Here is a 24,178-nt window from a genome sequence, read left to right as displayed (position 1 = left end):
GATGTTAAAGGTCGCCCGACTAGAAAGTGTGCGGGTGTAAGAGCTTCTAAATCATTGGTGTCATTTGACAAAGGGGATATTGGACGTGAATTTAAAATTCCTTCAATCTGGTTCAAAATTGTAAGAAACTCCTCAAATGTAAAAATCAATCTCCCAACTGCACGCTTAAGATAAAACTTAAACGACTTAACACCTGCCTCCCAGATACCTCCAAAGTGAGGAGCCCTGGGAGGGATACACTTCCAATGAATTCTTTCAGATGTCAGATATTTGGTTAAGAATTCATCAGGGTATTTCAACAAATTGTAGAGTCGCTTCAATTCATTGCTAGCCCCAACAAAATTTCGAGCGTTATCGCTAAATAAGGACGCGCATTTACCCCTTCTAGAAATAAATCGCTTCAAAGCTGCAATAAATGATTCTGTAGACAAATTTGAAACGATCTCGAGGTGGACTGCACGAGTCAAGAGGCAAACAAAAATTGCAACATAAATCTTGTGCACTACGCTCTTCTTTTGAGTTGTATACTTTATACCAAAAGGGCCACAAATGTCAACACCAGTATGGTTAAAGGGAAAGGATGGATTCAGTCTCTCTAATGGTAAATTTCCCATCTTTTGATCAAGCAATACTGGTTTTACCTTAACACACGTAACACATTCTCTTACTATCTTTCTAGCAAGATTACGCCCACTTATCGGCCAAAATGTTTTTCTAATACTATGCAAGAGCCCTTGTGCTCCAGTATGAAAATTTCGAATATGGTAGTGTAACATAATTAAATGAGTCAGTTTATGATTTTTTGGCAGGACAGCAGGGTGCTTGGTGTTGAAGGTCAAGTTAACTTCCTGCAGTCTACCACCTACTCTAATAACTTGAGATTCATCTAAAAAGGGACATAAAAATTTTAACTGACTATTTTTGCATACTTCCCTTTTCTTACTTAAGTTCTTGAATTCTTCAGGAAAGTTTTGACTTTGAACTAAGGTAAGTAATTTATTTTCGCTTAACTAAACCTCATCTACTGTCAGATGACCTACTTGTTTTTCCTTGGATCTACAATTTCTTATAAATCTTAAAACATAAGCAAAAACATTAATTAATTTAGCATAACAATTAGTAATACTAAAAACATAATCCAAAAGAAAATTTTTAACAGTTACTGTCAAATTTACATCAGAAATAAGTTTCAGTTCGCGCACATAGTTCTCATTTGAATTTTCAAAGTTGTTATTAACACTATTATAATTAATGACCTGTTGATGCAGAAAATTTGGTCCTTGAAACCACAAAGAGTTGTCAGCAATAATTTCCGGGCTCAGACCGCGAGAAATTAGGTCAGCGGGATTGTCTGCGGTTCTGACATGTTGCCAGCAGAAATCCTTAGTTAGCTCTTGGATACGAGCTACTCTATTTGACACAAACACTTTTAGAAGACGAGGAGATGTAGCAATCCAGGCTAACGCAATTGTTGAATCTCTGTACAGAATAACTTTGTCAAAATATAACCTCAAAGATGTTATTACCTTGCACACAAGTTTGGAAAGGAGTTCTGCTGCACACAACTCCAGACGAGGAAAGGTTATTACTTTGATAGGTGAACTCGAGATTTGCTGCAAAGTAAAGTCACTTTAACTTCGCCAATTTCAGAGACAGGACGCAAGTAAATTACTCCACCATATCCAAACTTTGAAGCATCAGCAAAACAGTGGAGCTCAATTTCTTTAATTGATTTTATTAGAGTGTAACGAGGGACTTTGATTTGTTTCACCTCTGGTAGGGCCTTTTGAAATGTCTCCCATTCTTGTAGCTCTTTGAAAGGAAGTGGATCATCCCACACTAGATGTAAAAGCCACAGCCTTTGCAGGAATATCTTAGCACGCATGATTACAGGCCCTAGGAAACCTAAAGGATCAAACAGTTTAGCAATATCTGCCAAAACCGTGCGTTTTGTACAGATTTTTGACCAACTAGACAATAAAACTAAAAGAGTCTTCTTCTGGATTCCATCTTAAACCCAGAGTCTTTACGGTGCTTTGGGAAGATTCTCCAACACGATACTCTTGTTTTTCGAATGGAACTTGTTCTAAAAGAATTTTTTCGTTTGAACACCACTTGTGCAATTCCATTTTCGCAGATTCTAGCATGTCTATTAACTGCCGCTGCAATTCTACAGCAGAGGTGACATCTTCCGCACCAGACGAAAGGTCATCAACATAAAAATCGTTGAGTGTTGTTTTAGAAGCCAATGGATACTTATCCTTTTCATCTACGGCTAACTGCTTCAACACTCTTGTTGCTAAAAAAGGCGCTGATTTTGTTCCATATGTTACCGTAAGTAATTGATAAAGTTTAGATGCATCATTCAAAGTATTGTTTCAAAGTATGCATTGAAGTTTGCGTTGCTCAGGATCTATACGAATCTGCCGATACATTTTACATACATCAGCAGTGAAAGCCACCTTGTGTTTTCTAAATCGTAGCAAGATAGAAAACAGGTCATCTTAAACTACACCTCCATTCATCAAACAGTAGTTTAATGAAAAACCAGACGATGAAGGAGCTGATGCGTCGAATACCACTCGTAATTTAGTTGTACTGCTCTCTGCCTTATAAACACCATGATGAGGCATTATGTATTTAGGAGTTTCCCTCACACTCTGCATTTTTTGCATATGCCCTAACGCTTCATATTCACTCATGAACTCGCAATACATCCTAGACATGTCAGGGATTTTGTCTAGACTCTTCCACAAATTATTTAACCGTTGGGTGGCTAATTGTGAAGAATCAACCAAATGAACATCTTGCCTTAATGGTAGAGTCACTATATATCTCAATATCCCTCTGAAGGAAAAATATGGATCTTTTGGAAAAATACCTCAATATCCCTCTGATGGGTTTTCATAAAATGCTCCTCACATTCTACTTCTTCTTTATTTTTTATTTTAAGAGATTCTGTAACAGCCTCAATTTCCCAAAAGGACTTGATTAGTGAATTTAAGTCTTCTTCGACTTTCATAAATCCGCACTGAATCGTATTGCCTGAATTTGAACCAACATTTACACCGGTAGCAATGTATCCAAATACGGAATTTTGAAGAGTTAAATTAGAATTTCGTGGATGAATTTGATCAGCCTTCAATAGTTCATAAAAGCATTCTGCACCTAACAAGGCATCTATTTTCTGGGGCTTGTTAAAATGAGGATCCGCTAGTTCGATCTTTTGCGGAAGCTGTGAAAATGAAAATTTAAAATAATTCACTGGTACTAAATCATTAATTTTAGGTACAACAAAGAATTCAAGAGCACGGTGGTAATCACGCTTGTTTGATATCACAGCAGTAAGCTTGGATTTTACCGATAGAGCTTTTCCACTTAAACATGAAATTGATATGTTAATTTTACTCCCTTTTATTCCAAGCCTATTAGCGAAATCATAGGTGAAACACGAACACTGACTTCCGCAGTCAAGTAAAGCTCGACAAGCAATAAAATCCCCGCAAGAATCTTTAACATAAATAATAGCAGTAGATAGAAATACCTCCTTCGAACTTGTAAAGCTGTTAAAGACGAATTAATAAATTCCGAATTGTTTATTTGGTTGCAATTAGATAACATTTCAAAACATCTGGCGTCAGCGTTCAGCTCCGAGTTGTCTACTAAAGGGGGGTCAGAATTATTAGCCGGTGCTTCCTCCCTCCCCACACAACTCGCTATAGCAGCAGGTGAATGCAAAATGTCTTGATTGGGAAAATGCAGTAAACTATGATGTTTTTTCATGCATTTTGAACAGCTGAATTCTGAACGACAGTTCTTTGCAGAATGAGTCGGATTAAAACCCAAGCAATTAAAGCATAATTTATCTTGAATTTCTTAACGAAGACGTTCACTTACAGTCATTTTCAAGAAAGAATTACATTTATACAACTTGTGAAAATTGTTACTTTTACAACAAATACATTTAAAATCTTGACCTTTAACATTTGACACCAAGGCAGTCACCTTTTGAATAGGTTGACCCTTTTTCGCATTAAACACATTAGACGACTGCAAAGTTCTAGCATGATTTTTTAGAAATGTAGTAAGCTCAGATAATTTAGGTAACTCACTTGTTTTTGAATCTCTTTCCCACCAAAGACGAGTGGAAACATCCAATTTTTGCAGCAAAATATATGCAAGAAATGTTTCTGCGAATCCCTCTATTTTTTGGTCTAATATTTCCAAAGACCTTACACTTTCATTCACTGTGTCTACTAATTTTAAAATAGAAGACGAGCTTTCATTTTGTATGGGAGAAATTGACATGAAACGCTTTATCTGGGAGAAAACCTGATCACGTTTATTGGAGTATCTGTCTTCTAAAAAATCCCAAGCAATTTTATAGTTATTGTCACAAATTGTGACTGATTGAATAATCCTAGCTGCTTCGCCATGAAGCGATAACTTCAAATACGAGAGCTTTTGGGAATCCGATAATACATTATTATTATGAATGCTTGAAATGAAAAGATCTCGAAAGCTTAACCAATCTTGAATATTTCCACTAAAAGACGGCAAGTTTAATTTAGGTAATTTCATACCTTGTGCACTGGTATTTTCAATCTTTACATTACTTGCATCTTTAGCACACACTAGTTCTTTAGCACTAAATTTGGACATTTGCCGTTTAACCGTAACCCACAAAGTATCAATGCTCTCTTGAACAGTTTGCTGTTCAGTTACATATTTGTCAAACTCTTTTTAATCTACTACTACAAATAATTTATCAAAAATCTCTGAACACTCATTATTAAATTTTGCACATTTATTTTCAAAAAGTTGTAACTGAAATTCATCACAGGTATATTTTTCGAAATCTGAAGTTGCTTTCGTTATACTTGACATTAAAATTCTTAATTAAAAATGCTTCCATAATTAGCGTTAATTAATAATACCGAACATATATAAGCAAATTCACTTACCTCCGTTTGAGGTAATCCAAATGAACCCGAAATTTCTAAGTCCAAACACACACTAGTTTTTAATTATCTTATCGAATGCGAAGTAACATATCCCACTTTTTTTATCAATTTAACACTTCACCTTTAAGCGTTTTAGCCAACACTTTATCCACAGGCACTAATCTTCCTACCGGGTTGCACGGACCGCAATATGTTCGAGAATAAAAGTACTCATGAAACACAAACACTAAGATTTAACGGACTGTAGCTTTATTCCTGTTTGGATGGACACTCTTGCCATCGCATACGTGCACCTCCCAGCATGAAATCAAGCACAATAATGGCCGCTAGCTAACCACGTTGTCGTTTTCTCTCATCGTGGTTGCCAGATCACTTCTGCCTTAACAATTGTTGTGTACTTGATAATTCTTGATTCAATTTGCCTATGTTTTCACTACCTTATTCTTGTCACAGTCCCCAGTTTCTCGACTTTTCTGCTTGCGCTAATTAACAGTCACTATAAATATAAACAACAGAAAGCCGTGGGATATTAGTTTGAACATACATCAAAGCTTTTTCTAGTGCACAGCATTCAGCCTTAAACACCGAGTTATAAGAGTTCAACCTATAGTGCTCGTGATGAATCTCTGTACCATAATAAAACACGACAAAGGCTGCGCCGATCTTTCCTTCAATGCCTGAGCCATCGATGTAAATATCGAACATATCGATGGCGGGTAATTCCTTATCAAAACTGCAAACAAGATTGCTTGCAGGATGTACAAGCAGCCTGTCGAACTTTTCAAACACATGTCTAGTGACTAATTCATCACCATATAACTTGAAATCCAATCTGCCATCTCTAAATAGAAATTTATCATAGTTAAGTTTTATAAAGTAAAATAGTTAAGTTTTATAAAGTATCCACGTAATTCCTGAGAGAGGCGGAGTGCCGGCAAGAATGCAAAGGACGTAAGCAAGGGTAAGGAGCAAGGATGCTCCGTAGAGACCGTTCTAAAGCTACGTGTCATAGCCAACCACAAGCTCCTTTGTATAGTATCTAGCTTCATCCGTAGTCGACAGAGTTCCCCTGCCCTGGAACCCCAAGAGCCTATGCCATACATAGTAATTGGAACAATAACATTATTGTAAATTTCACAAATCGTTTTGCTTTAAAGTTCAAAGTATGGCTAGAAAAAGAAGGCTTATAAAAAATTAGTATATCGTTAGTTCTCTTTTGTACAGCCTTAAAATGTTCAGCAAAGGTCAATTTAGAATCAATAATGAAACCTCAAGTATCTCATAGAATCGACAAATTTAATTGAGCCGTTAAACCTAAGCTGAGGGCTTCTACACTTTTTTCCACCCTTAGAGAAAAATAAGGCATTAGTTTTCTCTAAACAGAATCGAAGTCCTTCATCAGATTTCCATTTCTCAAAGCACGCGGCAATTTGTTGAAATAATCTTTCTAATTTCTCTAAGGACTCCTCCTTCAAAAGAACAAGAATATCATCGGCATATGCAACGACCTTAACATTCTCCGAAAAATCAATCGTTTAGCAATTTATTTATAATTAGTTTCCAGAACAGGGGTGCACTACAGAAACCCTGCGGACATCCTTTATAAATTTTCTCAGTGGCATCATCACCATCATCAAAACTTATTCCATTAAATAGAACACTTCTGTTTTCAAAATAAGGCATGTAACAGTTGATAGTGTTGTGCGCGATCTGCAAATCAAATAAAGTGCCCAACAAAGAGGACCAACTAAGAGGAGTCAAACGCTGGTGATATACCGAGAGAAAGCTCAACAACGTGTTTATCCGGTTTGTTTTTCACAATATAGTTAGTAACATCATATAAAGCAGTATCAGTACTATGGCGAGGAAGAAAACCATGTTAATGTTTACTTAAACCATCATTCCTCAAAACCCCATATAATATTCTGTTGACCAGTGTCTTATGAAACACTTTGCCCAGAAAATTCAATAGGACAATAGGACGCTTTTTACCATTAGATTTTGGAATCAATATTAGCCCTCCACTTTCCAAGCACCAGGAAAAACACAGTATACAAAACAATTATTATAAAGAAGATATAAAAATTCAGAATAAAAATCATAAAACACTTTTATAAAAACAGCATGTATACCATCCGGTGCAGGAGCGCTTCTGCCACGTAATTCCTGTACTGCCCATTGAATTTCTTATCGTCTCAACTCTGGATCAAGTAATTCATTTTTTTCTCAGTTTGATTCTAATATTATTAAAGCTTTCGCAAGTACCCAGGTCAAGAGTATCGACCAAAACTCTCCTATTTAATTCAATCTTGCTGTTATTCGTAGTCTCAGAAGCCACAATCATACTTCTGCTCCTGTCCTTGCCAGTGGCAACTCTCATAAATCCATCGAAATAAAACTTGTTATCCATAAAGATCCTGTTAGTAGCTTCATATTTAATCTTGCGTAGGATTCGTTTATAAATAGCCATCTCTTTTTTATAATTTATCTTCCTTCGCATCCTCTCATCTTTAGAAATCTCGGGGATCTGGGACTTCTTCCTTAAAGCACGCATGCGCCTTCGCAATTTCGTCAGGCTCTCAATCCGCCAAGTAATAACTGTTTTACCTCTATGCTTAGATCGTAGTTTTCTATTAATCTGTGCTTGCAAATTTTTAACAAAACCATCAACAAATTCATCCACTTCATCTGCCGATTCAATCCTCGTTAATTTTTCACAGAAATCTAACATTTCATGCCTATAGCCACGACAAAATTTCTCAATTCTTCCAACATTTCTCGTAATTCCGAAATGGTCAGACTCTGGAACATTCTTATTAATATCCAATATAAAAAATTTATGGTCACTTAAGGACTCTTCTTCTGAAATCACCAGGTAATTAGGACAGCAATTCAAGTTCGTCGTGGCCAACACCAAATCCGTCCAGCCTAGTCCTACAGTTGATGAAAAAGTTGGTGGTGAATCATCCGCATTTAACAAATCAAGTCCACCTGCAATAATGAAATCAAAATCCAGAGTCCCCCTGGAATCAGTGTTCGGAGCACCTCATGAGGCATGCCTTGCATTAAAATCGCCAAAAATAACCAGTTTATCATAGTTTGGGCACAAGTCCTTCCAATCGAGAAAGACAAACCGAAATATCCGCGGCAGGAGAAAAATAACAAGAAATAATTCCAATCCTGCTCACTCCATAAATTGATATGCAGAAAATCAAAAGCACATTCAATATCCTCGTTGAGAATAATAATGGCCGTGCGTCTTCCAGGTTTCAAACAAATCTTTCGCCAGCTTCCAGTCATAAAGGCCAAAAAGGCACCAGGTCCTGACGGTCTGGATTATGCAATAATCAAGGTCGCCTTCAATGCTCGACCCACCTACTTTAAAGCTCTGTTTAACAAGCTTCTACAATGTCAAATCTTCCCTACTGCATTTAAAAAAGGACAGGTCGTCCTGTTTTTAAAAAAGCATAAATCCCCGGAAGATCCAAGATCCTTTAGACCCATATGTCTGTTATCTTCATTGGGTAAGATCTACGAAAAACTCCTAGTCAACAGGCTGAAGCACCATCTATACCGAAAAAAGTTTCTTAGCTCACATCAATATGGATTCAGGACAGGCACATCTACCATCCATGCTCTAGAACACATTCGGAAACATATAAACGGCAACAGAATCAACAATCTACATACTGCATTTATCTCTTTAGATCTTCAAAGTGCCTTTGATACCCTCTGGTGGCCTGCAATAAAGCAGGCCTTCAGGGAGGCAAAGTGTCCAAGGAACCTTTTTAATATCTTTACTGACTATCTCCACTCCAGAAGTCTAATTATAGCCAATAATAACGGTGTCGTCACTAAACAGCAGGAAAGAGGGTGCCCACAGGGCTCATGTGCCGGGCCTCTACTGTGGATAATCATGTTTGATTCCTTATTACAAATCAAATGGCCTACCCATACCAGAGTGATAGCATACGCAGATGATGCGGCATTGTTAGTCTCTGGCCGCACAAGAGAAGAGCTCAAACAAAATGGTACGGAAACCTGTTTCATATTTTCAGATAAATGCAGTAGACTCAAATTGATCATTTCCGCACAGAAATCAACGGCAATGGTCATCCCACGACCAAGAACCAATCCAACGCGACGGCCGTGTACAAAATTGATGGGACGAAATCTAAAGATCTCAAAAACCATAAAGTATCTCGGAGTTACATGGGATCAGGGTCTCACATGGCTGCCCCACCTACAAGACATCAGAGTCAAGACAGCAAATATAACTAAGAAAGCCAGACAATTCCAGGGAAGCAACTGGGGGCAAAACCCTCACATCCAGAAGCTACTATATCTAACGGTAGCGGAGAGAATTGTTCTTTACGCATCGGCTATATGGGCGCAACCAGTGGGCAGTCGCAAGCTCAAACTCTTGACAACAATACAACGCCCATTTGCTCTAAACATAAGGAGGGCATATAGAACAACGGCATCAAGTGCTATAATGGTTCTTGCGGGACTAACACTGCACATAACGGCCAGCATAGAAGCTGCATATGAGCGCCTAATTAGGCTAAAACAAGATGCCAACTTTGCAAGCACCGCCTTCCATGCAACACAGTATGAATCACCAGGGAGTGTGCAGTATGTGCACCCGGCACACAAAAGTAAAGGCATCCATGTTGTGACAGCACAACACCCAACGCCTCTCAGAGAATCTCCACATGTGAACTCTCGATTCTACACCGGCGGATCAAAGCATGACAATGGAGTGGGAAGCGCCTTCGTTCACTTCAAAAATGACCGAGTGGAAAGCAAATGGAAAGGCCATCTCGCTACCCACAACATCATTTTCCAGGCAGAGGCTGCGGCAATAGCAGCTGCAATTCAGTATGCTCTGGACATTAATCTAGCAGCAACCGAAATTCACACAGACAGCATGTCAGTGGGTGAGGTATGGTGGTGATTCATGACAGCATGTCAGTGCCACAGGCAATCATGAATCACCACCATAGCTCACCCACAATTATAGCAATCCAACAGCTCCTACGTAACAATCTGCAAACTCGCATCAAACTAATCTGGGGGCAAGGGCATGTTGGCATAGAGGGTAACGAGATGGCCGACCAGTTAGCAAACGAGGCGGCACTCAACAACGATGCACAAGAGATGACAACTCCAATCCTGGCTTCGTATTTAAGCGAACGCTAAGAGAACTAAGCAAAGAACAGTGGCAACAGGAGTGGGATAACTGTGATACAGGAAGAAGGACACACAAATGCTACCCAATAGTAGATAACGAACGTCTCCAGCCCATTGCACCCTTGACAAACTATATCACGTGGCACGGCCCATTTCCATCCTATTTTCAGAGACAGGCAATTTCGATGACAGATATATGCGTCTGCGGGGCAACTGGCTCCCCCGACCACTACATATTTGAATGCAGCCTTACGTCCAACTCTCCCCTACCACTCGCAGCCACAAATATAGAATCATATAAACGATTCATCATTGAACACCCACCAGCGGTCAAAAAGATCTGCCAAATAATTAGGCAGGTCAACGCCCTAGGGCAAGATATATGCCAACCAAACTATCGTCAATTATAGCGTCTCATAAAGCACCCACAGTCAGCTTTTACTGGCAAATCATCAACAGAATTCTGACAGTCTCTTATACTGACAATAACATAGTGTCTCCACTAAAGTTATTACCTGCACATCATATCTGTATTACTCAAACTATTTGTATTATATCTGCGCTGTATCTGACATATGAATAATGTATAATTCATCTATATCTATCAATATTGTATCTGCATTACCTGTATAATCTCATAGCTTCGCATAGAATATATAGCTTGGCAACATCACACAACATAGCATGCATGGTGCTTCGTACTATAATTGTGTGTGTATAATAGTATAGTTTTTTTTAATCTGTTAGTATAATTGTGTTTACATAATTGTGCACAATTGTGTTATATATGGTTGTACAGTGTTTTAATCTGTGTTTTAATACATTAGTATAATTGTGTTTGCATAATTGTACACCATAACTGTTGTATAAAGTAATATAGTGTCTTATTTCGTTTGTACAATTATGCGCAGTATAGTTTCTAATATCTAATGCTTTACAAGCATAGTGTATCCGTGTTTACATTGTGTATCAATTCTGTAAGCATTATGTATATAAAAAGCGCTGCATATCTATTCAAATTAAATAAGTATTGTGTACCTGATATAATGTATCGCATAATGTATTCTATTCTACAGCGTAAAGTTTCATCTGTAATTACTACAATCTAATAGCAAAATTTAATATTCTACAGTGTGTCTGCATGCTTTGTGTATGTTTATATGCGCATTTTACATGTGATCTATATATGTCTTTAGTGTAACTGTATACTATATATTAGCTTAATTATGTTTCATTATAAGTATGTGTTTTACTTGTATAAGTGTGTGCAAACTCGTATCTAATTTCTATTATTCTATAATGTGCTTACATGTTTTATATGCGTTATATATGTGGAATGGCATCGTTCATTATAATCAGATGACGCGACAAGCTGTGAAAATAAATCTTTTACTTTTCCGATGATAGAAGTCAGACGATTCCGCCATTAAGACGATGACGCGATTAAAAGATGTTTGAATGTAAAGATGATTCCGTCTCTTCATCTGTAAATAATCTCACCTATTTCCTTCTACGTATGTAATTACTTTGCAGTTTGTTGCAACTATTCATGTTTCATTAAATATTCAAGTTATTTGTAAATCGGACTAGTTTATTAGCCCCTAGACAGCCACATCGGAAGTAGGTTTACAGACATCATATTCCTAGACAGTAAGTACCGATTCTACATATATGTGCTTTTATATGTGTTTTACAAGTGTTTTGTATGTATCTTTATATGTGCAAGTGTAAATGTATGTGTATGTATATGCTGTAATTAGTGTTTAACAAACCAAGATGTCTTAAGAATACATTAGTTTTGATCGATAGGCGAATGATTTATTCGCCTATCGATCAAAACTAATATATTCTTAAGACGCCTCTGTATGGCCATGTACAATTACGCAAAATTCCTCAATAAACTCCCGAGGTGGCCTCATGAGGCTCCTGGGAGTTGCTGCCACTAGATAGGGGAGAGCGCGGGACGTATGCCTGTTTACCTCTGTTAAACATCAGGCGTCCCCGTCCTCCGTCACCTGTCACCTGCCACACGCCACGTACTTTGACAAAAAGCTAAGTTTCCATTTATCAGGTAGGGCTCCTATAGGCATAAAATGTTAGGGGTAAATTCCAAGACATTCTCTAAAACTGGGAGCTGGGCGGCGGCAAGCAAGCAATGATTAGCATTCCAGCTAACAATCTTCATATTAAAATTTATAAAAGATACATAGAAAATATAATAAAAACGATAAAAAGTATTTAAAAGCATATATACAAATATTGGAACCCGAAACCGAATCATTTCTACATCTGTACATTAACATCAACATCCAAGTGTTCACGTATAAATTCCTTTTCACTTAAAATTTCACATTCTTTATCAGTTGCACGATGTGAAGCATCGTACTTAGTGTTGTACTTTTTATTAGAAAATTCACAATTGATGCACCTTAATATTTTTTCGGTGCATTCTTTCTTGAGGTGTCCACCAGAATATTGAGTACAACATACCTCAGACTTACAATATTTCTTCGTGTGGCCAAACGACCAACAATTAGTACATTGTCGAGGTCTTAGAAACAATTTTGTACTATACGATTTCCAGTCAATCAAGACTCTTCGATTCCGCAAAATGTCTCTTTGACATTTGGAATCAACCGCAAACATTCTATGAGACCCTCCATCTTTAGTAGTAATATCAAATAGATGTCTAACGCATTTTTGGTCGCAATCGCAATCTTTACAAAGTGCCATAACAAGGGTCTCATTATTCAGGTCTTTTTCTACATCTAAATAATAACTTTCGGTCGTATAAAACGCTTTTTTCTCAGAAAAATCTTGGATCCGAGAATCCTTTCCTGTATTGCCTCTTCAAGTCTTGAGACTTCCTTCTTATTAGCCAGCCTAAGTCTCAGTTCTTTCCATTATCAAGTATTTTGGACTTATGACTATGGATACCCAGCTCAATAGGGTTAATCTCTCCAACTATTTCATCGTAAACATCAATGTCTGGTGTCAAAGGTTTAAGAGTAAGTTCATCAGATCCTTTTATATCAGCAACCTCTTGATGTTCTTTGCAACTGGTCAATCTTTCCAAGCCTTCAGTTATAATTCCTCTGAAATCGCTAATCTCATTCTTAATATCCTTGATCTCATAACTTGTATTTGTCGTAAGCTCCATCTCTAAAATCTGCGGTCTCTGGGCCGTGGCCAATTCCAAAATCTTATCAAGCCCGTAAGTAATTTTATCAGGGAGCACTGCTCCGATCTTTTACTGAGCCTTAATTTTATCCACTATTTTATAAAGCTCTTTCACTACTTCATTAATACTACTAGTTTCTCTCAGAGTCTTATCAAAAGCATCTTCTTCTGGGCAGTCACTTTTCTCTGACCGCGCCATCTCTCTTCAAACTTTCTCGGCAATCGGGCTCCAATCCGATAAATAAAATCCATACATAGATATTAGTAGATAGAATATACCACTTTGGGGCCACAGGGCGCTGGTGCGCTTGGGAGACGGAGCCTCCTGAGGCGCAGAGGCGGGGGGAAATTGAGTACGGGAGGGTTGCTACGTCATCAACCACGCGGCTTAACCCCGAACGCGCTGCTTCTTGTTAGTGACGTCATCATGCATTATCACCTCGGATTATCTTGCTACGTCAGTCGCATGTTTCGTCCTGTTTATGTTTTCATGTCCGCGCTTATCTGCTGATGCAAATCCGCAACGTGATTGCAACATGATAGAAAGTTTCTAGTGCATTCTGTTTAGTTCAGAAATCACCACTAGAGGGCAGTAGTCTTACCAATGGAGCTTTTTGATTGGTTCTCGTGGATCCTGACCAAGGCCGATATAAAGAGACGCTGGACCCTTTTCATCATTTCCGTTCATGCTGTATGCTTCGCTCATCATTTCCGTTCATGCTGTATGCTTTTCATCATTTCCGTTCATGCTGTATGCTTCGCTCCTGCTTTCGCCCTTCCTGTTTGAATCAAGACGTGTTATTCGAGGTATGTATTTTATCATAGACTGTGCCTGTATTTATAAATTCTATGTTACTATTTAATTTGAGTACGAAAATCTGCATTTGTTGCATTGCCTTTATAGTTTGAATTTATATTTTTCAGATGGATTTGGAACAACAGTTCGAGAACGAGCCTCTCAACGTGGATGTGCCGAAGATTTCAGATTCTGATTGTAATTCTGACTCACACCATGAGAAGTCGAAAGAAACACCCATCTCGCGGAAAACTAATGGCAAACGAAAAATAGACGAAGATAATACATCTAAGAAGAAAGTAAGTATTACGAAAAGAGTTTATTATTGCTATAACGCAGACTTATTCTTTTACCAAACGACTCATCATTATTTTTTCTCTTTTAGCGCAATGGACGCTTTACTGAAGACACAATCCCAGAGGAGCTGACACATATTGGCAACAATGTCTTTGTGGGACCTACCCTTTTCAACGGAAAGATCACCGTGCACATCAGGCAATACAGCAAGTACGGGAGTTCATATTATCCGACTCGTAACGGTGTGAATTTAGAGCCTTCGTGTTTGGACACCTTCTCTCAACACAGTCTACAAGAGGTGTTCACAATGAATCTGCGACTACGCAAGAATTTTAGTGCGGAATATGATGGTTACCACATCACGTTAAAACTACTAACAGTAAAAGGAGTGGAGAAAAGCAATATTAGACTTACAATCGCCCAGTGGGAAGAATTGTCCACAAATTACAGTCGTATCAGTACCATCGTCACTAACCTCGTATATCAATGTGTGGACTTTTGTGAAGCCTACCAAAGTGTATCCGAGGAACCTATTAACGAGGAAAAGCTTCCAGAATCCTTCGACATTTCTTTGTGAAGAGCATGCCTTCAAACCATTCTAAAGACATCACTAGAACAGCTGATCCAAGAACACGGAGATTTGAAGTATCCTAAACTTATAGACTGTGAAGAGCTCGCTATTTATAAAACAGAGACTATCAACTCCTTAGCTCTGAAATTAAACTCTATCGACATAGCCAGGCAAATTTATGGAAATGTATGGATTGAAGAGCCTTATTTACTTCTGATTAAACCAGCACATTATATCACAAAGACTTTTTAAAATCTGTTTGTCTCAAACATGTACTTGATGAAGTGAAAGAAACATTTTGTCCTACCAATTTGGAAAAATATGGTGCTTATGGTATTGAATATTATGAATGTTTAAAAAGTAAATAAAATTATTTGTTTATAATGGTCTCTTTACTGTCTCATAATTAAGTTAAAAATAAATATATATAAAATTAAGGGAACACTATAAATACTCATACACATTTGCTTTCCGTTCATAAGAAGGATTGATATAGAAATAAGAGGTTGTATGTTTTAGAGTAAACTATAAATTTAGAGAAAACTATAAATGAGCGTTCACATTTCTATTAGTAAAAATCACTGCTGTACATACCATGATTCTGACTCAGATGTATCGCGATCCAGCCCTTCCAGCCAGGTTTGGTGGAGTGAGTGCTTTGCATCGTGCTTTAAAAGGCAAGGAAAGTCACAAAACGATCAAGAATTGGCTTACCAGTAAAGAGTCATATACTTTGCACAAGCCTACCCAGCGACATTTTCGTCGCAATCGCGTTCTCGTCAGAGGCATCGACGCTCAGTTTCAATCTGATTTGGCAGATATGCAGTCTCTTGCCAAACACAACGATGGATATAAATATTTGCTAACGTGTATTGATGTGTTTTCCAAATATGCTTGGACTGCTCCACTCAAAGATAAAACAGGTCAGAGTGTCAAATCAGCTCTTGAACATATTTTTAGCGAGAGAAAACCACATGTGTTACAGACTGACAAAGGTAAAGAGTATAAGAATAAAATCGTTCAAACTTATCTTAAAAAAGAAAAAGTTCGTTTTTTCACAGCTGAGAACAGTACAGTAAAGGCAACTATCATCGAACGATTCCGCAGAACCCTCAAAAGCAAAATGTGGAAGTACTTCAGTGAAATGAATACATATCGTTATATTGACGTAATAGATAAATTAATTCACAGTTATAATCATACCTGGCATCGCTCTATTCAAACTGAACCAGCGAATGTCAATAAACACAATGAGAAACAAGTGTGGAATCAATTATATAAAGACCTACGTAAACCTCAACCTAAGTTCAAAGTGGGAGATACAGTGCGAGTTACCAAATTAAAAATGATTTTTGAAAAAGGCTATGAAAGTAACTGGACAAGAGAAATATTTACGATCCATGAAATCCTTCCTAGAAATGCACCTGTTTATCGACTTAAAGACCTTGCCGGAGAAGTCATTGAAGGAACCATTTACGAAAAGGAACTGCAAAAAATTTCAAATTTGGGATATTATCCTGTTGAAAAAGTGTTGCGAGAAAGAAAGAGAAACGATGTGACGGAATACTATGTGAAATTCGTAGGTTATCCACCAAAATTTAATGCATGGGTGATTGATGTGAAAAGAATATAAAAACTGCACATCGTATAAAGAATCGTCATTTGCCAAGATGTCTTTCTATATGATGTTACCTAGTGATAGCTCTCAACGTTATTTTCCAGAAAATACTATCTCTCATTTCATTACTCAATTGCCTGTACCCATATCTTTGAACGGTGAATGGGAAGTTGGTCTTTCTGAGATCATTTACCCGCATAACTGGTACAATATTAACAAAGATAACAATCTCTTTGGCTTTGATTTGGGTGACTTTTGAGGTGTAAGGGAAGTTGACAATAGAAAAATACCGGCAGGATGTTACGAAAGTGTCTCAGATCTCTTAAAGGCCATGACTTTAGTATCATTTAAAGATAAAATCTCCTTACAGTATGATCGTTCAACAAAAAGAGTAAAAATTGTCACGCAAAATGGAGCTCGGTTAATCTTTTATGATTCGGGATTGGCAAGTTTATTAGGCTTCGAACCGCAAATTGTCGAAGGTACTTGGAATGGTCCATATGTGGGGGATCTGCATTCTGCTTATACATTACTTTATGTGTATAGTGACATCGTTTCGCCTCAGATTGTTGGTAATGTGCCAGCTCCCCTCTTAAGAGTCGTGACAGTTACCGGAAAAGATGGTGATACCGTAAATGTACAATACGACAGACCATATTATGTACCAGTAGCAAGAAATTCATTTAATACAATCGAAATTGAAATCCGGCTCAATTCGGGTACATTCGTTCCTTTTGAGAGGGGTAAGTTAATTCTTGTGCTTCATTTCCAAAGGCGACAAATCCTATAAATATGACAACAGAAGAGGAAAAGTTTTATTTGTAAAAAAGACATCAAGATGCTCGTACCATACGAATGTTGTACTCAAAATTATGAAAATCATTATCAAACCGGCTCGGGGCTTCCTTATTACCAAGGTCAACCCTATCAAAAGGGTATGGTCTCGGTGGATTTTTTCGAAGTCTATTTCGCTCTGCTATGCCTTTGTTTGTGAAAGGAGCCAAAACGGTGGGAAAAGAAGCTTTGCGCACCGGAGCTCTCATCGCAAATGATGTGTTGGCAGGTGAAAATATTAAGTCTGCTGCTAAACAAAGAGCCAAAGAGGCGGGAAAAGTACTAGCAGCAAAAGCTATTCGTAAAGCCCAGACCATGGTTGGTAGTGGCAAGTATAAAAGGAAGCGAAAACAGTGAAAACACTTCATTTCTCCGAAAGCTGTGAAGCAGAGAAGACGTGATATTTTCGATTCATAATGGCTTTTATCATAAAAGATTCCCCTGAATGTGTTAAATTCGAATTAGAACTTTTTCATTTACTTGGAACTCAAACGGCGATTCAAAGTGGTCAATGGGTTCAATTTCATCCTCTATCTAATATATTTGACGGAGGTCCTGTAGAATTGCATATTTCAGGCAGTGGAGAAGATTATATTGACCTATTACAAACACAACTCTACGTGAGAGCAAAAATAATAAAAACGGATGGTTCACCTCTGGATAAAGATGCTAGCATCGGCCCAGTAAATTTGTTCCTGCATTCTTTATTTTCTCAGGTGGATGTCACATTAAACGAACGACTGGTGTCTTCTTCTAGTAACACATACCCCTATAGAGCTTATATTGAAACTTTGCTCAATCACGGCTATGATAGTAAAACTTCAAAACTGACAGCTGAAATGTATGACAAAGATCTAGAGAAGCGATCTTCCTTTTTCAAACTGAGTTCTACTGTTGATATGATTGGTGGCATTCATTTTGATTTATTTCACCAAGAAAGGCTTTTATTAAATATGGTGGATGTTAAATTAACTCTTATCAGAAGCAAGCCGGAGTTTTGTTTGCAACGAAAAGCAGGTCATAAAGTGGTTTTAGAACATGTATCTCTCTTCGTGAGAAAAGTGCCTGTGAGCCCTGGAGTTATCCTAGGTCATGCTAAAGCATTAGAGAAGAGTAATGTTAAGTATCCTATTAATAGAGTATTATGTAAAGTCTATTACATTCCCCAAAATAGCATGTCCTTGATACAAGACAAAGTTTTTGTTGGTCAGATGCATCAAAGAATTGTAATTGGATGTGTTGATAATGACGCTTTTCACGGAAATTTTTCCAAGTCACCATTTGAGTTTAAACATTATTACCTGAATTTCATTGGAGTGTACGTCGACGGACAGCCTGTGCCTTACAATCCACTGGAACCAAATTTTGATAACAACAATTATATTCGATCTTATCATAGCCTGTTTCTCAATAAATCCCAGCAAGTTAAAGGCATTTTTATCTCGAGAGAAGACTATTTACATGGTAACGTGTTATTTGGTTTTGAATTATCACCAGACCTTTGTGTTGGAGAGCATATGAATCTCATTAAGCATTCTAATCTACGGATTGAGTTAAAGTTCAGCCCACCTCTCGAGCAAACCGTGTGTGTGATTATCTTTGCAGAATTTGATAACGTGATTGAAATTAATAAATCGAGGAACATCATTTTTTACTTTGAACTGATGGATGGTCGTATTATACAGAACATTTTATCTCGTGAAGCAGCAGCTGTCTTTCGAGGAGTTTATCCAGCAGATAAAAAACCTCCCTTAATTAGAAGATCAGCCATCGTTGTGAATACAGACAAGTCACAGAACCCGGAGCGCATTGGGTAGCCGTTTTTCGAGATGAAGAATTAGAATTTTTTTATTCTTATGGACAATCTCCAGATGTTTATGGATTTCACTGTTCAAATGTAAAATGGAATAATATTCCATTACAGAGTGTAACTTCCAATGTATGTGGAGCATACTGTATTTATTATGTACTAAAACGAAGCCAAGGCCAATCTATGTTTGCCATTATTGAAAATTTATGTAAAATGAGTGATTTTAACCTGTATCAATTTGTGAAAAAACTTATGGTTTAAGAACGATTTTTAAACAATAAAATATTTGAAATGTATTTTTTCTTTTGTGTTTTATTTTTCTGACTGAATAAATTTTTTCAACTTATATAAAAGCATATTGAGTTTTAAATATAGTGACAACGAAGCTTTTTCATATGAAGAACAGCACAAATAACACTTTTCGACCTAAAAAAATAAAAGTGGAGATTTTTCTTCCCCCAAAAAATTAAAGTGAAATTTTTTCGATCTAAAAAAATCTAAATGAATTTTTTTCGCCTTTTCAAAATCAAAGTGTAATTTTTCCCCATTACATTTTAAAATTAACATGGGTTTTCCCATAGACAAAATAAAAGTGGAGATTTTTCTCACTAAAAAAATAAAAGTGAAAATTTTTCGACCTAAAAATATCTGAATGAATTTTTTTCGACTTTTCAAAATCAAAGTGTAATTTTTCCCCCTTACATTTTAAAATTAACATGAGTTTTCCCATAGACAAAATAAAAGTGGAGATTTTTCTCCCTAAAAAAATTAAAGTGAAATTTTTCCAACCCCAAAAAATCTAAATGAATTTTTTTCGACTTGAAAAAAAAACTGAAATTTTTCATCTTAAAAACTGTAAATAAAACTTTTTCCGTCTTAGAAAAAATCTTTTTATCTTTTTTTTTTTTTTTTTTTCTCTTTCATAATTATTTTTAATTTCGGAAAAGTATCTTATTCCTAAGAACACAATAAAGACACGGCAATCCCAAAAGAAAGGTATCCTATTTTTGGGGGACGTGGAGAAAGTTTTAATACGGTTGTTGGCAACACTGTTGTGAGTGGTGCCTTCTCCACTACCACATAAGCACGCAGGCGCTTCGCTCGGATGCTCAGTCTTGGCTTGGCAGCCATTCAAAATGGAGCTTCCGATAAACGTTACCGCCAAGTGCAAAGTGCGCGCAGTTATTCGATTTTTGAACACAAAAGGCGTTAAACCAGTTGAAATTCACTCAAAAGGGCAATTCAGAACCGGAGAAGAGGGATGTTGAGCAAGGGTGTAAGCATTCTCCACGACAACGCCCGTCCTCACGTCGCCCTTCAAACCGTCGATCTCCTGCAAAATTTTGGTTGGAACGTCATCACACACCCACTCTACAGTCCGGACTTGGCACCCAGTGATTTCTACCTGTTCCCTAAGTTGAAGGAACATTTGTCTGGACGGCGGTTCTGCTCCGATGATGAGGTGAAAGATGAGGTTTAACGCTTCCTGAAGGGCATGGCGGCAAATTGGTATGACATGGGCATTGTAAAACTGCCACAGCGTCTGAAAAAATGCATCGACCGAAATGGCGATTATGTTGAAAAATAAAGCATTCTTCAATCTTTAAAGTGATGTAGCAATTATAGAAAATAAACGGTTCTTTGTATATCTAAAAATATAGGAGACCTTTTTTTGGGATTGCCCTCGTATATCAAGTTAACATTGTTTTATTTAATATCTAATCCATACATTTCTTCGAGCATACATGACATTTAATTTGTTATAAACATTATACGTAGTAGGTAAACCTAATTCTTTTAACACAGCATAAAATTCATTTTGTCCAACAACTGGTTTTTTCTTATTTCTTAAAAAATGATTGATGAGTGTCACAACATGAGTCCCTGGAACGACTTGATCCCGATAAATGAGTTCACCTCCATCTGAAATATGTTTCTTCACATGCTGATAAATGTCTTTTGCTTGAGACTTGTATTTTAAAGGAGCCATATTCACAACTTTTTTCTCAAATGGATCTTCCGTAGGAATTTCTTCTTTCTTCACCAAAGTGTCTTCTTTCTTTTCCATAGGTTTCTCTGTTTTTTCAACGGGTGGAGGTAATTGATAGGTAATATATTTATGGAGTACTTGCAGATACAAAGCTGCTTTTCACTTTCTTCAAGGTCTTTTTTCTTTAAAATTCGATCCATTTTCTCATCTAGTTCGGTTAGATGTTCCACCGTTTGTCGTCTTTCTTCTGGTACGATGAGAAGTTTTTTACTAAACTCCATGAATAAGAGAACTAATGATAGAAATAGCTGCAGGTAAGAGAACACTTAGAAAACCTTCCCCTTTCTGTACAAGCAATCTTCTTTTCTTATAAAGAGGTACTTTTTTATTGGCGAATTTTCGTAAAATTCGTATATAAGGCGCTAATTGAGCCTTTCGCTTGGGGGAAACGGCAAGATGACCTCGAAGCAAGTTTAAGGCACACTCACACACAGTTTTCATGACACTATTGGGGCACTTGCGAAGCAAATCACTTGAAAATTTACTTTTCGAGATGAGTTTCAGTTGCTCTAATTGGTGCTGCGAAGAGTGCGACATTTTATACACAAATGACAGGAAAGAAAAATGTGTTGGGCTTTTATAGAGTCTCTACGAAGCGTGCATAAGCGGCGGCTTTTCGAACAGCACAGTGTGAAAAGTTCTTCACATGCAAATAAGGGTAGACTATTTCTCTTGGAGGTAAGTCACAAAAACGGGCACAGTTTACATCATCAAAATTAATCACTTCTTTTCTGGTATGATTTTGAAAAAACTTCTTTTTTTACAGACCTTTGACATATATTTTTTTAATGAACGAAACAGCATCTGAAGGACTAAATTTAAATCTGTATATGACATTTCTCCATATGTCCAGTCCATATGATGTATATTCCGAGATACCCACGAAAACGTGAGTTGTGTTTTCTTGCTGAAATCTTCAAAGGAACATGGGGGTTGAAAAGTCCATCTGCCGCGATACGTTGGGTTCCCTACCGCAAAAGCTGCAAGTTCTTTAATAACAAACTGTCTTGAAGAATGTTGGAAGCCTTCAAAGTCGAGCACCACAGATATCTTCACTCGTTGACAGCTCACCAGCAAATAACTAGCGAGGTTGATAGATGTAGTATTTATCGTTTGGAAAAAGTCCCGTTCTCAGACGCATGGCGTCAGATGTTTCAGGTTTGAGATCAACCAGTAAATAACTGTAAGATTTAGATGTAGCATCCTGATACACTTCTTGAAAAAACTTGTTCTTTCCTGTATATAACTGCCTTCCCAGATGCATAATTTGAGACTTGTCTCTTGTATTTTTAAAGAACACTAAATAATTAGCATTTAAAGACATTTCCCGAATACCTTTATGAAACAAATTTTGTACAATGAAAATAACATTAAGATTTCGATGATGAGATCCTTTGGTAAATAACTTAGTCAATCTGATATCATTTCCGAGTTCCGACATGAGATCATCAATAATACGAGTAATCACAGAATTTGATAAAGTGTGGATGTTTTCAGGCAAACCATCACAAAATTTAATATGATTCATCTCATCGTAAAGTCTTTGATAAGCACCATAGCACCAAATAATTTTAGGAGGAAAAGCAGTGATCATTTGGTGATCCATTAATTTTTTAATAGACATGGTTTTTCTGCTACCACTAGGACTAGCAGCTAACATTGTGAAAGGATGCTTTAATTTCAACAGTTACATTTTAACTAAATTCTTATTCGAAAAACAATTCTATTTATAGCTGTTCCACTAGATTTTTAATTTTTCTAACTTTCCATTTTTGATAAAACTAAAATTAATTTTTCTAACTTATTTATTACATTAATTATTGTAACTTGATTAAAATTTTCTAACATGTTAAACATTTTCTTAAAAAGATTCAGAGGACTCTCTCTTTACTGAAGACTTAGTTTTTTAAAGTACAAAACAAGAAATAATATATTTAAATAAACATTTATTAAAGTTTGAAGACATATCATTACACTTATTTACATCATAAATTTCCACAATAAAATACTTTTAGAATTTTGATTGAATGTACAGAGAATTTTGAGATAAAATTATTCAGACTAAAAATTATATGGCATAATGTCCGTATGCATAGGACGATATCCCATCCTCTAAAAGATACCGTTTCGTATCGAAAGGACACAAAGTAGCTTTCGTATAGGCCACAGTCTTTATCTGATGACTGTGGCTAGCAATACGTTGTGCATGGGCAAGGCCGCGTTGTTGTTGTAAAAGACAGTTAACGTAGTCCACATGACGAATCTGTCTTTTAAGGATGGTTTTAGATACTCCCTTAGCAGTTTTCTCTCAGTAGAGTTACTCAGTAGTCTGTACATTTTTGGCTTGAGTCCAACAAATTCTTGGGCAATTTGTCCAGATAGTTCATCTTTCATTTTACCGATCGTCTTTTTATTGGTAAAGCTGTAGAGGGGATGATTTTCTGGGTAATCTGAGGTATCAAATAAGTTCAGATTGTTGCCCATGTCTTGAAAAATATCATCAGTTTCTACTTCGTAACAAAGACTGTCGGTGTCTGTGAATAATAAACGGGCTTTTGGTGCATATGTTTTCTTGATATATCCATAATGAAATTGATACATCAACGTTTTTGATAAATCCAAGATGCTGAAGCCTACATAGATAGGACGATTCAGAACCAAGCTGGTTTTCCGTTGCTCAATGGCTGCCAGATCGTCAGTGATGATCTTGAAGGAATGAAATGTTGGAGCAACGACTAACGTTTTGGCTCATTTCTCTCGATGAACCAGATCAATGCAGGTACGTTTTATGAGAATTTTCATCGTCTTTCCGAAAACTGAATTGTTTAAGAGTTTAAATAAATCTTTTTCGAATGAAGATTTAGC

General features: G+C 37.0%; 1 protein-coding gene across 1 annotated transcript; it reads left to right on the top strand.

Annotated features, from left to right (window-relative positions):
• Positions 1-17,869: 17,869 nt before the first annotated feature.
• LOC146997294 (uncharacterized protein F54H12.2-like) lies at positions 17,870-19,270 on the top strand. The gene has a single exon (XM_085817841.1). It carries the CDS (start codon positions 17,870-17,872, stop codon positions 19,268-19,270), a length of 1,401 nt encoding a protein of 466 aa, XP_085673967.1.
• Positions 19,271-24,178: the final 4,908 nt, after the last annotated feature.

Source organism: Stegodyphus dumicola, chromosome 5, assembly GCF_044657685.1.
Source record: "Stegodyphus dumicola isolate Sdum_Otavi_A_Nest chromosome 5, ASM4465768v1".
NCBI lineage: Eukaryota > Metazoa > Arthropoda > Arachnida > Araneae > Eresidae > Stegodyphus > Stegodyphus dumicola.
Note: the sequence above shows the minus strand (reverse complement) of the source record. Positions and strands in the feature narration are given on the sequence as shown.